The sequence below is a fragment of the Staurois parvus genome, unplaced genomic scaffold, assembly GCF_062004578.1.
Source record: "Staurois parvus isolate SC_StPar_1 unplaced genomic scaffold, SC_StPar_1.0 ptg000261l, whole genome shotgun sequence".
Lineage (NCBI taxonomy): Eukaryota > Metazoa > Chordata > Amphibia > Anura > Ranidae > Staurois > Staurois parvus.
In genome coordinates this window covers 3652182-3667500 of record NW_028318057.1, presented here as the reverse complement: position 1 = coordinate 3667500, position 15319 = coordinate 3652182, and the positions used below count along the sequence as shown (strand labels likewise).

Sequence of the window (15319 nt, the reverse complement as noted above, 5' to 3'; positions counted from 1 at the left end):
CATACCTCTTTTGATTACTACCTAAAGTACTCATGCATCTATGCCAATATTTGCCTGTAATTTACAAAGACTGGTGAAGCTGTACATGGGAACAAGTTGGCTTATAGCTTTATTTTAACTTTTCAGCTTAACCAGTTCCAGTCTGCGCCATATTGGTGTTTTTTTGCTAGAAAACGAGAGAGAGATTTGCGTATGGAAATGGCACTAAACTACAGTATCTAAAAATCACAATAGGCGATGATATAAAAGCCTTTACACGTTGTCGGTTTAGAATTACACGGGGTCTGGCGCTAGAATTATTGGTCTTCTGACTTTTGAGGCAATACCTCACATGTGTGGTGCAATGTAATCACAGTTTATATATGCGTGTGGGTCCTAAGTACTCGTTCGTATTTTTACAGACCACAGATCTCTCTGGCCTCCAAAGCATCTGATCAAACCGAGATCTGCTAACTGATTGTTTTATATGAGACCAAAACCAGAAGTGATAAAATCCTCATTGCTTTTGGTTTCTGATGTCACACAATGGGAGGAACAACTTCAGTTCCTCTCATTGTGTCACAGAAAGCTCATGCCTGCCAGTCGCAGCCTTTGGATGCCCAAAGTGGGTCTCCTTTCTGCCAGCTCCACTAGGATTACTATTTTGGAAATCGCCAGCTGAAAAAAATTTATACCGGGATCATGGTTGCAACCTTAACTATGATCCTGGTATAACCACTTTACCCTTTTGGTTGTTTTGTTTATACACTTCCTAAAGACTGGAAATGGTTAACTGAGGAAGCTGGGTTATCATGCTCAGCTGCTGCAGATTGTCTGCTCCAATTTTAGAAAATTCCCCCAATTTTTTTTTTTTTTTTTTTTTCTCCATAGGTTGTTCTGGTTGCTGAAGTGTCTGGAGGGAGCAGTGGTGGTCGTATATTTCGATCTTCGGACTTTGCAAAAACGTTTGTGCAAACAGATTTGCCTTTCCACCCTTCGAGGCCAGTATCTTACAATCCTGAAGATCCCACAAATCTGCTGCTTATTAGTATGCAAGTGAGTAGAACAAAGCTTAATTATGTTTGATGTGTAATATTTGACTGCTTCCCACCCGCCCTATAGCAGAAGTACTGCTACAGGGAGGCACGGGTGCCCAAAATCACGTATGTGTGTATATATACGTGATTTTGCTGTTCTGGGTAGGGGGCACGCGCCGTCAATCACCTGGTCCCAGGCGGTGATTAATCGCCAGTGCCCAGTGATTGCCGAGCATCTCTGATGGGTGGAGGTGGGGAGAACTGTTTGTAAACATTACAGTTTTCTCACCTGTCATCTCCTGCACACTGCTTTGTAAAGCAGTGTGCTTACAGTGATGCACTAACACAGGACACAAAGTTTATTTAAAAGCCACAGCCTCTACCAAAAACACTTTGTTCTGCTAAAATGGTGTTGAAAGACACCCTGCTTCCAAGTCCACTTTTTCCAGGTGGACAAGACCGCTCATAAGAGCCTGTCATCTAAACCATTTGGTGCCTCCAGTAAACCTACATGCTCACTCCACCAGATTAATGGGCCTTCTACCATCAGGCTTCTGATGCCTAGCTTTGTAAGCTAGGGCATAGTCCTCACTTTTGATGTGTGACTGTGATCGTTTCCTTGGGTTGTGTGGGGTTTTTTTTTGTTTCGGTGCTTTTGTTGTTTGAACATTTTTAAATAGAATATGAGCACATGAGTTTGATATATCCTTCTGTATGCATTCAGAACTGCTGTGACAAACAATGGAAGATATAGATCACTTCACTTATACTTCAATCAAACATCACAGAATACAGCTGCTTGTATGTGCTATTGTTGAGTTTAACATTAACGACTTTCTGAAAAGTTCAGATAGTGGTTGTTTGGTTCAAACCCGTTCAAGATGCCAAAACCCAATTTCAGAAAAGTTCCATTGGCATGCTCTCATGAGTTTATATGAAAAGCACTATAGTATATCCTCTAACAATAGGTTTTATAATAAGCAAGCAGCAGATAACTATTGTAATCTAGAACCCATATTAGCGTTATGGTTAGAGGAAAAAAATTGGAGAATATAGACAGAGAAGAAAATCTAAATGTAATGGAGAGAAATGTTAAAAGGAGGCTGTTGAAGAGGTAAGAGGGGGGAGGGGGAGGAAGGGAAGAGTCAATAACCCCCTCCCCAGTCTTTGAATATGTAAGACCCGGTCTATACACCCTTTAACCACTAGCCTACAGGGCACTTATACCCCCTTCCTGCCCAGGCCAATTTCCAGCTTTCAGCGCTGTCACACTTTGAATGACAATTGCGCGGTCATGCAACACTGTACCCATATGAAATTTTTATCATTTGTGACAGAGCTTTATTTTGGTGGTATTCACCTCTGGGATTTTTATTTTTTCTTAAACCAAAAACCACTGAATTTTGAAAAAAAAAAATTTTTTTTTCCTTAGTTTGTTATAAAATTTTGGAAATAAGTGATTCTCCTTCACTGATGTCCGCTAATGAGGCTGCAGTGATGGGCACTGATAGGCTACACTGATAGGTGGCACTGATGAGGAGGCACTGGTAGGTGGCACTGATGGGCATTGACAGGCATCACTGATTGGTACTGAAAGGCAGCACTCATATATGGCACTGTTAGGTGGCACTGACTGGCAATGTTAGGTGGCACTGAAAGGCAGCTCAGATGGGCACTGGTAGGCAATGATATGTGGCACTGATGGGCACTGGCAGGTGGCACTGATGGGCACTGGCAGGTGGCACTGCTGGGGCTACACAGATCATCAGGACACACTGATAATCAGTGCCCTGATGATCAGTGTACATGTCCCCTCTGAGGGATGCCGATTACCGTCTCTGCTCTCCTCTCGAACTGCCAGCGTGACCGCTCGTGAGGAGAGAAATGCCGATAACCGGCATTTCCCTATTTACATGCAATCGGCTGTGATTGGACACAGCCGATCACATGACCGAGCCGACATTTTCGGCTCTTTCTGTTGATCAGTAATCGGCTGTGTCCGAGAGACACAGCGCACCACCGATCGCCGCGCTGCACGCTCCCGGAGACGCGCATGCGTGGTTAGAATAGGATGATGTCCTTCCAGAATGAGAGAACCGCCTTGCGCCCATAATTACACTATATGGGGGGCGGGAGGCGGTTAAAGGGGTTATTGCTAGTGCAGGATATGCCAGGGGAGCAAGACTGTTGAATTTAGTGATTGTTACCAAGTCTAACTGTTAAGTATTCCATGTTATAAATGTCAAGAATGTCATTTATGGAAATCCTCCTTGGAGGATGTCTTCTGTTTTAATGCTATTGAGCATCTCGTTGCAGACAATGTTATTAATCAGTTTTATGGCCAGTTTAGTCTGGCTTAAGCAAGCCGAAAAGATAATGGGCTGGGTCTAAAGCGATTGGGAAGGGGAGCAAAAATTTAATTCTAGAAGAATTTAAGTAGTTTCCCAGAAAGGGCGTGTGCTGGGACATTCCCAGTAAATGTGATATAAAGTCTCTAGATACTCATTGCATCTCCAACAGGTTAAAGGTAATGCCGAGTTGAGTGTATGGAGAAGTTCAGGAGTGAGGTACCAGCGAAATAATTTTATATTGATTCCCCTTGTAGAGGGTATGGATATTTTGTTATTATTCCAGATATCCTCCCATTCCTCTCTATCCATGTACAATCTATAGCTTTTCTCCCATTTTGAGCAAATGTTTGTGGATGGAATCAATGTTACATTTCTAGAATGTTTGGATAATTTCTATATGTTTGAGAATTTGCGCATGCAAATCAACATGTGACTATCATGTAGGAAAAAGAGGAATAACAAGTACAAAAGTGCAATTATTGTAAGCCATAAAGATGTGAAACGTGTAAAGTAAGATGTAGAGAAAGTAATACTGTTTGAGTGAAAGATTGAGACCTGGAAAGGTTGCATTGTACAGAGACATAACTCCTTTCATACCAGGTAAGCCAAAGAAACCATATATCTAACACAGAGTGAAGGCAACCTCTACTGAAGGCAAACATTCCTTTTGTAGATGCCATAGGTGTGGACTAGAGTGATCACTCCTGAGCTGGTAGGAAGGGTAACGAAATTCCAGTGACAAGCTACAACTAGTCTGACAGCTAAGGAGGTATTGAACAAGGGGAGGGGAGGGTCTCTATACCAATACCTATTTGGGGGAAGGGTGTAAGCTAAGCTTTGGTGATCTAAGATGTTAGCTGGAAAATGTCCACCCAGAATTTGGATATTTGGTGTATACGTCCAGAAAATGTGGTGTAGATTACCTGTGGACCTACAGCCGCTCCTGCATAGAGAAGAAGCAGAGGAGTCCTTTTTGTGGGGGTTGAGGCGTCATGTACCGCCAAAGAGTAATTTCATGGGTTCGTTCCCAAAGGTCAGCGGACAAAGTAGCTTTTGAAGGTAGCTTCCAAAATAGCCTTCCACTGGGAGTCTGTAAGGGCAGTACCGATGTCTCATCCCCATCTCAAAAGGGGGGTCAACAGATTGTAGAAAAGGGATATCCTCTTCGTAACTAGGTTTTCCTCAGACAGAAATCTCCAGGCTTGTCAATGTTTTTAACTACCTCCTGCCCGGCATATAAGGAAATGAAGGACAGGCGGTGGTTCTCTCATTCAGGTAGGACGTCCTATGACTCCTTCCCACTCTAACGGCGCATGTGCACCCCTGGGGGTGTGCGGCATGGCAATCAGTGGTGGATCACTGATCAGAGGAAAGAACTAATGATGTCGGCTCTGTCATGTGATCAGCTGTGTCCAATCACAGCTGATAGCATGTACACAAGGAAATGCCAGTTACAGCGCGTGAGGAGAGGTAAGTGGGTAAGCAGCATTCCTCAGAGGGGACATCTTCACTGATCATCGGGGCCCCATCAGTGCCACCTGTCAGTGCCACATATCCGTTCCTACCAGTGCACATCAATGCCACATATCAGTGCCCATCTGAGCTGCCTTTCAGTGCCACCTATCAGAGCCATATGAGAGTGCTGCCTTTCAGTGCTACCTTCCAGTGCCTCCTCAACAGTGCTGCCTTTTAGTGCCCATCACTGCAGCCTCAGCGCACATCAGTGAAGGAGAAAAATTACTTATTTACAACATTTTATGACAGAAATGTAAAAAAAATAATTTTCAGTATTTTTTAGTTTGAGCAAAAAATAGAAAACACCAGGGGTGATTAAATACCACCAAAGAAAGCTTGATCTGTCTCAAAAGAATGATAAAACGTTCATATGAGTACAGTGTTGCATGACCATGCAATTGTCATTTAAAGTGCGACAGCGCTGAAAGCTGAAAATTGGCCTGGGCAGGAAGGGGGTAAAAGTGCCTGGTAGGCAAGTATTTAAATAAGCCAGGGGAGTGAAGCAGGCACTGAGTAATATGGGAATATCTAAAGTGTTCTGAGAATGGGAGGTCATATTCCTTTTTTGGGGTGTAGAAAATAATTTGAGTAGGTTTAGGGAGTAAAGGTCTGCCACGTGAGTATTGTTTCGCTGTATCCATGCATTCAGGCATATGTCGGGTATAAGATGTCTAAGAGTGGAGCTAGGGATTGGGAGTTGGACTGGGGTGCTACCGTGAGGCACTTTAGACAAAAAATATGTAGAGACAGAAAATGAAACGTACGGTGGATATAAAAAGTCTACACACCTCTGTTATGTCAGGTTTCTCTGATGTAAAAAATGAGACAAAGCATTTCAGAACTTTTTCCACATTTTTTTTTTTTTAACGTAACTTATAAACTGTACAACTCAGCTCCACCTAAAAGATTTCAGTTTGTTGTTCAACTAAGTAAAAATACAAAAAAAAAATAAAATATGGTTGCAAGTAAACTAATACTTTGTTGAAGTATCTTTTTTGATTTTATTACAGTACTCAGTCTTTTTGGGTATGAGTCTATCAGCAAGGCACATCTTGACTTGGCAATATTTGCTCACTTTTCTTTGTAAAAACACTCAAAATCTGTCAGATTGTGAGGGTATCTCCTGTGCACAGCCCTCTTCAGATCACCCAATAGATTTTTGATCAGATTCAGGTCTGGGCTCTGGCTGGACCATTCCAAAACTTTAATCTTTTGGTGAAGCCATTCCTTTGTTGATTTGGATGTATGCTATGGGTCATTGTCATGCTGATAGATGACATTCCTCTTCATGTTCAGCTTTCTAGCATAAGCCTGAAGGTTTTGTGCCAATATTGACTGGTATTTGGAACTGTTCATAATTCCTTCTACCTTGACGAAGGCCCCAGTTCCAGCTGACGAAAAACGGCCCCAAAGCATGATGCTGCCACCACCATGCTTCACTGTGTGTATGGTGTTCTTTTGGTGATGGGCAGTGTTGTTTTTGTGACAAACATATCCTTTGGAATTCTGGCCAAAAAGTTCGAACTTTGTTTCATCAGACCACAACTCATTTTCCCACATGCTTTTGGGAGTCTTTTAGATGTATTTTTCAAAATTTAGCTGGACTTGGATGGTTTTCTTCGTAAGAAAAGTCTTCCATCTTGCCACTCTACACCATAGCCCAGATATATGAAGAATACGGGAGATAATTGTCACATGTACCACACAGCCAGTACTTGCCAGATATTCCTGCAGCTCCATTGTCTCTTGGCAGCCTCCCAGACCCGTTTTCTTCTCGTCTTTTCATCAATTTTGGAGGGAAGTCCAGTTCTTGGTAATGTCACTGTTGTGCCATATTTTCTCCACTTGACTGTCTTCACGGTGTTCCATGGTATATCTAATGCCTTGGAAATTCTTTTGTACCCTTTTCCTGACTGATACCTTTTAACAATGAGATCCTTCTGATGCTTTAGATGCTCTCTGCAAACCATGGCTTTTGCTGTATAATGCGACTTAGAAAATGTCAGGAAAGACCTACTAGAACAGCTGAACTTTATTTGGGGTTAATCAGAGGCACTTTAAATGATGGCAGGTATGTACTGACTCCTGTGTTAACATGATTTTTTTAATGTGATTGCTTAATTCTGAACACAGCTACATCCCTAGTTATAAGAGGGTGTGCACCCTTATGCAACCACATTATTTTAGTGTTTAGGTCACATTAAAGGTGGAAAAAGGTCTGAAATGATTTATGTTTGTCATTTTTTTTACATCACAGAAACCTGACATTTTAACAGGGGTGTGTAGGGTTTTTATATCCACTATATTTTTTTGGGGAAAAAAATGTATCTGTATTTTGTACCTGCAAATTAGGAAGTAACCAGTTATAAAGGTCCTTGCCCGGTACTTGAAGGGTTTTAATTCTGTCCATATGCTGTGGGTAGCAGGCATGAGCCATGCATTAAGTTGTGATAACAAGGTGGCATTATAGTAATCTCTAAAGTCATTGTAGCCCATGTCCCCCACGGACCTGTGTTTAAGGAGCTTGGTACAAGAGCATTTTGATTTCTTGCCCTGCCACATATACCAGTAAAGAATTGATTGTAGATTTCTAAATTGGGTTGAAGGTACTGGATTAGGCAGTAACCTAAAAAAGTATAACAGTTGTGGTAGTTTAAGCATTTTGAATGCAGCTAGTCTGCCTAACCAGGAAAGCATGAATTAAGAAAGTCGAGAGAGATTTACAAGAAGATGTAGTTTGTTTGATACAAAGAGGACACCATTTTGGTAAACTGCACACCCAAGTTAGCTATGGTATCTTCAGCCCAGGCATACGGGTAATGAGCTTTGATAAACATTCCACTGGTAGGGTGCATGCCAAGGTGGAGGATATATGATTTAGACTTGTTCACTTTGTAATGGGATACAGAGTTAAATTCAGACTATCCTTTTTTTGTACAGCAGCCAGGGAGGATGCAGGTTGAGATCATATGAGATGACATAATCTGCAAACCATTTTATGTTCCCTCTTGCCGATTTAAGAAACCTGAAATGGTTTCCAGAGATCTAACTCTTGTTGCTAATGGTTCCATGAGGAGGTAGGAAGAGGGTGGGTGGTCAGTGTGGACAAGGGAGGGAAAGGGGGAAAGGTAGAATGGGAGGAAAAAGGGAGACTGGCCACATTTCGATTTTTCTGCATCTTGTTTTTTTGTAATTCATGAAAGCATCTCTAGTAGGGCAGGAAATGACTAAAATGAAAGTTTATGAAGTTTGACTTCTAATGTGAAAGGGTTGAACTCCCCCACCAAAAGACACAAGGGAAATATTTCAATACTCATAGATGTAGTGTTTCTTCAAGAAACACATTTAATCCATGATACAAATGTGAAGATACAGTCAGGTCCATAAATATTGGGACATCGACACAATTCTAACATTTTTGGCTTTATACGCCACCACAATGGATTTGAAATGAAACGAACAAGATGTGCTTTAACTGCAGACTGTCAGCTTTAATTTGAGGGTATTTCCAAATCAGGTGAACGGTGTAGGAATTACAACAGTTTGCATATGTGCCTCCCACTTCTTAAGGGACCAGAAGTAATGGGACAATTGGCTTCTCAGCTGTTCCATGGCCAGGTGTGTGTTATTCCCTCATTATCCCAATTACAATGAGCAGATAAAAGGTCCAGAGTTCATTTCAAGTGTGCTATTTGCATTTGGAATCTGTTGCTGTCAACTCTCAAGATGAGATCCAAAGAGCTGTCACTATCAGTGAAGCAAGCCATCATTAGGCTGAAAAAACAAAACCAACCCATCAGAGAGAGCAAAAACATTAGGCGTGGCCAAAACAACTGTTTGAACATACTTAAAAAGAAGGAACGCACTGGTGAGCTCAGCAACACCAAAAGACCCGGAAGACCACGGAAAACAACTGTGCTGGATGACCGAAGAATTCTTTCCCTGGTGAAGAAAACACCCTTCACAACAATTGGCCAGATCAAGAACACTCTCCAGGAGGTAGGTGTATGTGTGTCAATCAACAATCAAGAGAAGACTTCACCAGAGTGAATACAGAGGGTTCACCACAAGATGTAAACCATTGGTGAGCCTCAAAAACAGCAAGGCCAGATTAGAGTTTGCCAAACGACATCTAAAAAATGCCTTCACAGTTCTGGAACAACATCCTATGGACAGATGAGACCAAGATCAACATGTACCAGAGTGATGGGAAGAGAAGAGTATGGAGAAGGAAAGGAACTGTTCATGATCCTAAGCATACCACCTCATCAGTGAAGCTTGGTGGTGGTAGTGTCATGGCGTGGGCAGGTATGGCTGCCAATGGGACTGGTTCTCTTGTATTTATTGATGTGACTGCTGACAAAAGCAGCAGGATGAATTCTGAACTATTTCGGGCAATATTATCTGCTCTTATTTAGCCAAATGCTTCAGAACTCATTGGACGCCACTTCACAGTGCAGATGGACAATGACCCAAAGCATACTGCAAAAGCAACCAAAGAGTTTAAGGGAAAGAAATGGAATGTTATGCAATGGCCAAGTCAATCACTTGTCCTGAATCCAATTGAGCATGCATTTCACTTGCTGAAGACAAAACTGAAGGGAAAATGCCCCAAGAACAAGTAGGAACTGAAGACATTTGCAGTAGAGGCCTGGCAGAGAATCACCAGGGATGAAACCCAGCGTCTGGTGATGTCTATGCGTTCCAGACTTCAGGCTGTAATTGACTGCAAAGGATTTGCAACTAAGTATTAAAAAGTGAAAGTTTGATTTATGATTATTATTCTGTCCAATTACTTTTGGTCCCTTAACAAGTGGGAGGCACATATGCAAACTGTTGTAATTCCTACACCGTTCACCTGATTTGGATGTATATACCCTCAAATTAAAGCTGACAGTCTGCGGTTAATGCACATCTTGTTCATTTCATTTCAAATCCATTGTGGTGGTGTATAGAGCCAAAAATGTTAGAATTGTGTCGCTGTCCCAATATTTATGGACCGGACTGTATATTCAAAGCTACAGTTGCAAGAAAAAGTATGTGAACCCCTTGGGATTACATGGAGTTTTGCATGAATTGGGCATAAAATGTGCTCTGAACGTCATCTAAGTCACAACAATAGAAGAACACAGTCTGCTGAACATAATACTACACAAATATTAGATGTTGCCATGGTTTAATTGCACATAACATGTAAACATTCACAGTGCAGGGAGGAAAAAGTATGTGAAGCCCTAGCTTAATGACTTCTCCCAGAGATAATTGGAGCCAGGAGTGAGCCAACTTTGACTCCAATCAGTGTGATGATATTGGATGTGTTGCTGACAGCTGTCCTGCCCTTAAAAAACACACACCTGTTTTGGGTTTACTGGTTTCAAGAAGCACTGTCTGATGTGAACCATGCCTCGCAGAAAAGAGCTATCAGAAGACCTACGATCAAGAATTGCTGACTTGCATGAAGCTGGAAAGGGTTACAAAAGTATCTCCAAAAGCCTTGATGTTCATGTGTCCACGGTAAGACAGACTGTCTACAAATGGAGAAAGTTTAGCACTGTTGCTACTCTCCCTAGGCGTGGTCGTCCTGTAAAAATAACTGCAAGAGCACAGAGCAGAATGCTGCATGAGGTAAAGAAGAATCCCAGAGTGTCAGCTAAAGACCTACAGAAATCTCTGGCACATGCTAACATTTTTGTTGACACATCTACAATAAGGAAAACATTAAACAAGAATGGAGTACATGGGAGGACACCACGGAGGAAGCCATTGCTGTCCAAAAAGAATATTGCAGTACGTTTGAAGTATGCAAAAGAGCACCTGGATGTTCCACAGCACTACTGGCAAAATATACTGTGGACAGATGAAACCAAGATTGAGTTGTTTGGGAAGAACACACAACACTATGTGTGGAGAAAAAAAGGCACAGCACACCAACATCAAAACCTCATCCCCATTGTAAAACATGGCGGAGGGAGCATCATGGTTTGGGGCTGCTTTGCTGCCTCAGGGCCTGGATGGATTGTTGTCATTGATGGGAAAATGAATTCCAGAGTTTATCAAGACATTTTGCAGGAAAACGTACGACCATCTGTCCGCCAACTGAAGCTCTGCAGAGGATGGGTGATGCAACAGGACAATGACCCAAAGCATACAAGTAATTCAACAAAACAATGGCTGCAACAGCACAGAATATGCCTTCTGGAGTGGCCCAGTCAGAGTCCTGACCTCAACCCGATTGAAATGCTGTGGCATGACCTTAAGAGAGCGATTCACACCAGACATCCCAAGAATATTGCTACACTGAAACAGTTTTGTGAAGAGGAGTGGTCCAAAATTACTCCAGATCGTTGTACAGGTCTGATCTGCAACTACAGGAAACGTTTGGTTGAGGTTATTGCTGCCAAAGGAGGGTCAACCAGTTATTAAGTCCAAAGGTTCACATACTTTTTCCTCCCTGCACTGTGAATGTTTACATGTTATGTGCAATTAAACCATGGCAACATCTAATGTTTGTGTAGTATTATGTTCAGCAGACAGTGTTCTTCTATTGTTGTGACTTAGATGACGTTCAGAGCACATTTTATGCCCAATTCATGCAAAACTCCACGTAATCCCAAGGGGTTCACATACTTTTTCTTGCAACTGTATATGTAACATGGTATTATGCAGACTCCCTAGTCAAAAGGGCTAAAGGAGTCGTGATAGGGCTGTCAAAGAATGTGAGCTTCACATTGAAAGGAAAAAGGGAAGATCCAGAGGGCCGTTTATTTTTGATTGGAAAATTTACAAGGAGCTGAATATACACTGGATAATATTTATTGTCCGAACAAAAATCCAGCAGCATTCCTAGAGGGAGTGTTAAGAGAACTTGCCGAATTTACAAAAGGTGATTTGATGGTGGCCGGGGACTTTAATTTGTGTATGGATCCTCAGTTTGATGCGTCATCCTCCTACGAGGAGAAAGGGGGAGAAGAACCTTAAATCATTAATCATTATTCTGTCCTCCTGCTCCTTGACCTCTCCGCGGCCTTCGACACTGTCGACCACCCTCTCCTCCTTACTAAACGTCACTACCTTGGCATCGGGGACGCTGCTCTTTCCTGGTTCTCCTCCTACCTATTCCAATGCTCCTTCAGTGTCGCCTATAACACTGCCACCTCCCCCTCTCTTCCCCTCTGTCAGAGTCCCCCAAAGCTCTGTCCTCGGGCCCCTTCTCTTCTCCATCTACACCTCCTCCCTTGGCAAATGAATACACTCCCACGGCTTCAATTACCACCTCTATGCCAACGACACACAAATTTACCTCTCCGCCTGCATCGCCCACCTCCTGAACGACATATCAGACTGGATGTCGCTCCATTTCCTCAAATTAAACCTGTCCAAAACCGAGCTCCTGGTCTTCCCACCACCCCGCGCCCCCCCCCACCCCCATCCTTTCCTCACCCCAGACACTACTAAACAACTCGCTCACTCCCTCATCTCACGCCTGGACTACTGCAACTCCCTTCTCACTGGCCCACCCAAGCAAACGCTATCCCCACTCCAGTCTGTCCTGAACTCAGCGGCTAGACTCATCCACCTCACCAACTGCTCCACATCTGCCACCCCCCTCTGCCAATCCCTTCACTGGCTCCCGATTGCCCAGCGCATCAAATTCAAACTAACTCTGACCTACAAAGCCATTCACAATGCCGCCCCAACCCGTGCCCTTCCCGTGCCCTTCGCTCCTCACAGGACCTCCTCTCTAGCTCCCTGATCTCCTCCTCCCCTGCCCGATTGCAGGATTTCTCCAGGACTTCCCCCATTCTCTGGAACTCCCTACCCCAATCCATCACTGTCACCTACCCTCCTCACCTTCAGGCACACCCTGAAAACCCACCTCTTCAGGGAAGCCTACCCCACCTTCACCTAACAACTGACCTCCTCCACTCCTCCCACCACTCCATCCTCCACAGCCATTTCCTCCTGTACCACTTTCCCCTCCCTCCTAGATTGTAAGCTCGAAAGAGCAGGGCCCTCGAACCCCTTGTGTATTGTATTGTTTCTGTCTTGTCTCATGTTCTGTCCCCCTTGGTATTGTACAGCGCTGAGTAAACCCTTTGGCGCTATATAAATACTGTATAATAATAATTAAAGAATCTACTTTTATCAAGGGCAATTTATGGATACTTGGAGAGATAAACATCCAGGAGAAAAAGACTATACCTTCTCTCCCGTACATGGATCGTTTTCAAGACTGGACTTGCATAATGATCTAACTTAAACAATAGGAGTCATTGGTTAGTGCCAATATAGAGATTGTCTGTCTGTCTCAGATCATGCTCCCATCACAATGAGGCTTCAGGTGGATGAGGATCAAGATAAAATACCATGGTGGAGATTAAATGAGATGCTTATTAAAGACCCCAAATTAGAAGAAAGATTAAGGGGGGATTTAAGGCAATTTTTCGAGCTTAATGAGACGGAGGGAGTATCGGCAGCCACAGCCTGGGAGGCACATAAAGCCTATATTAGAGGAATAGTGCTCTTGTTGGGAGCATAAAAAAAAGAGAGAATGAGGGAAAAAAAAATAAAGGAAGTGATTGAAGAGCTTTGTAAATTAGAATGGTTGCATAAAAAGAACACAGGCACAGAGGTATATCAGAAGTTAATCCATTAAAAGGGAAGAACTAAAACATCTCATGGAACAGGAGTCGAGAAGGGTATTTAATAGGGTTTCAAAAGAAAGATATCAGTGGGGGAACAGACCGGAAAGTACTGGAAAATTAAGGAAAAGAAATAAAAAAATAATTGCGTAGAAAAAATTAAGGCCGATAAAGGAGAAAGGTCTATTCCACAACTGAGTTTCAAAAATAATAGTTTTCTGTACGATGTGAGTTCCAGAGATCAAAAAAAAAAAGAGGAAATAAAGGAAAGAGACTAGAATATCTAAAGGAAGTTGAACTGCCAAGAATAGCAGGAGAAAAACTAGAGACTTATTACCCTAGAGGAAATGAATCTTACAAATCTTTAAAAATACAGCCAAAGGAAAGAGCCCAGGACCGAACGGATATACGGTGGGGTAATATAAAAAATGTTGTGATTTCTTGGTCCCCAAAATGTGTAGCTATATGAATGCAATAGGAGAAGGGTTGGAAATGAGCGGGAAATCACTGTAGGCCCATATAACGGTCATACTCAAAGAAGGGAAAGACAGTACACCGTTTGCTAGTTATAGGCCAATATCTTTCTTAAATGTTTATACTAAACTATATGCTAAAGTGTTGGCAACTAGATTAAAGGATCTGATGCCGGAGTGGATACACGTGGACCATGTGGGATTCACCCCTGGAAGAGAAGGTAGAGATAATGGATTGAGATCATTGTTCCTCTTACAAAAGGTTAAAAGTGAAAAATTGCCAGCACTACGTCTGTCAATAGATGCTGAAAAGGCTTTTGATCAGGTTTACTGAGGTTTTATGATGGATACGTTGGAGGAATTGGGGCTAGGACCTAAAATGTTGAAGTGGATAAAAGGACTCTATAGCGCCCCGTCAGCAGCGGTCAAGGTCAGTGGGTTCCTTTCCCAGTTCTTTAGAATGTATAATGAAACCAGACAGGGATGCCCACTCTCCTTTTATTGTTTGTTATATCCTCAGAACCTCTCCTGGCAAGGGTAAGGAGGTGTGTGGATATAGCAGGAATAAAGATTGGACTAGTGGAGCATAAAGTGGCAGTATATGCGGACGACATGTTTTTTATATAGTAACCCTGGAATAACTCTACCTAATTTAATGAACTTATGAAAACAATATGGGGAGATTTCAAACCTGAAAATAAACCTGGCAAAGTCAGAGATTTTAAATATTAATATAACAAAAGTTTAGAGGCAACACTTACAAAAAGAATTCACACTTACGTGGAGGGAAAAAGAAATGGGTTATTTAGGAATAAAACTGACTCCTTCATTAAAAGCCCTTTAGCAGGCAAATTATATTCCATTAGTAAATGAAATAAAAGGAAAACTGGGGAGGTTGTCTAGAGGAGGCGCTTCAGGGATAGGTCGTATAAACTTGGTAAAGATGGTGATAGTGCCAAAAATCTTGGATAGGTTCTACATGCTAGTAATATACAGTTGTGTTCAAAATAATAGCAGACAGACATCACTGCCCTGATCAATCACTGTTTTTGGTAGAAATGATATTTCTACATGGCAAATAATTTACTAGCAGGTATAGTAGAGTAATAGAAATCCAACAGTCATGGTATGCATGCTGCTAAATCTGTGTAATTGAATCACAAATTGAAAGGGGCATGTTCAAAATAATAGTGTGGAGTTCTATTAGTGAGGTCATTCAATCTTTGAAAAACAGGTGGCAATTATTGCCCTTATTTAAGGAAGGAAGGCAGCATATGTACATGCTGGTTACAGTGCATTTCTCTCTGAAATTCTGAGAAAAA

The 15319-nt window shown here is 42.3% G+C and overlaps 1 protein-coding gene across 1 annotated transcript in view; it reads left to right on the top strand.

The window, feature by feature from the left end:
• Positions 1-15319, top strand: part of SORT1 (sortilin 1) — a 168181-nt gene that overhangs the window by 49108 nt on the left and 103754 nt on the right. Inside the window, exon 5 of the mRNA XM_089681181.1 lies at positions 871-1035. Within this exon, the coding sequence (XP_089537307.1) occupies positions 871-1035 (165 nt within the window). The remainder of the gene's footprint in view (positions 1-870; positions 1036-15319) is intronic.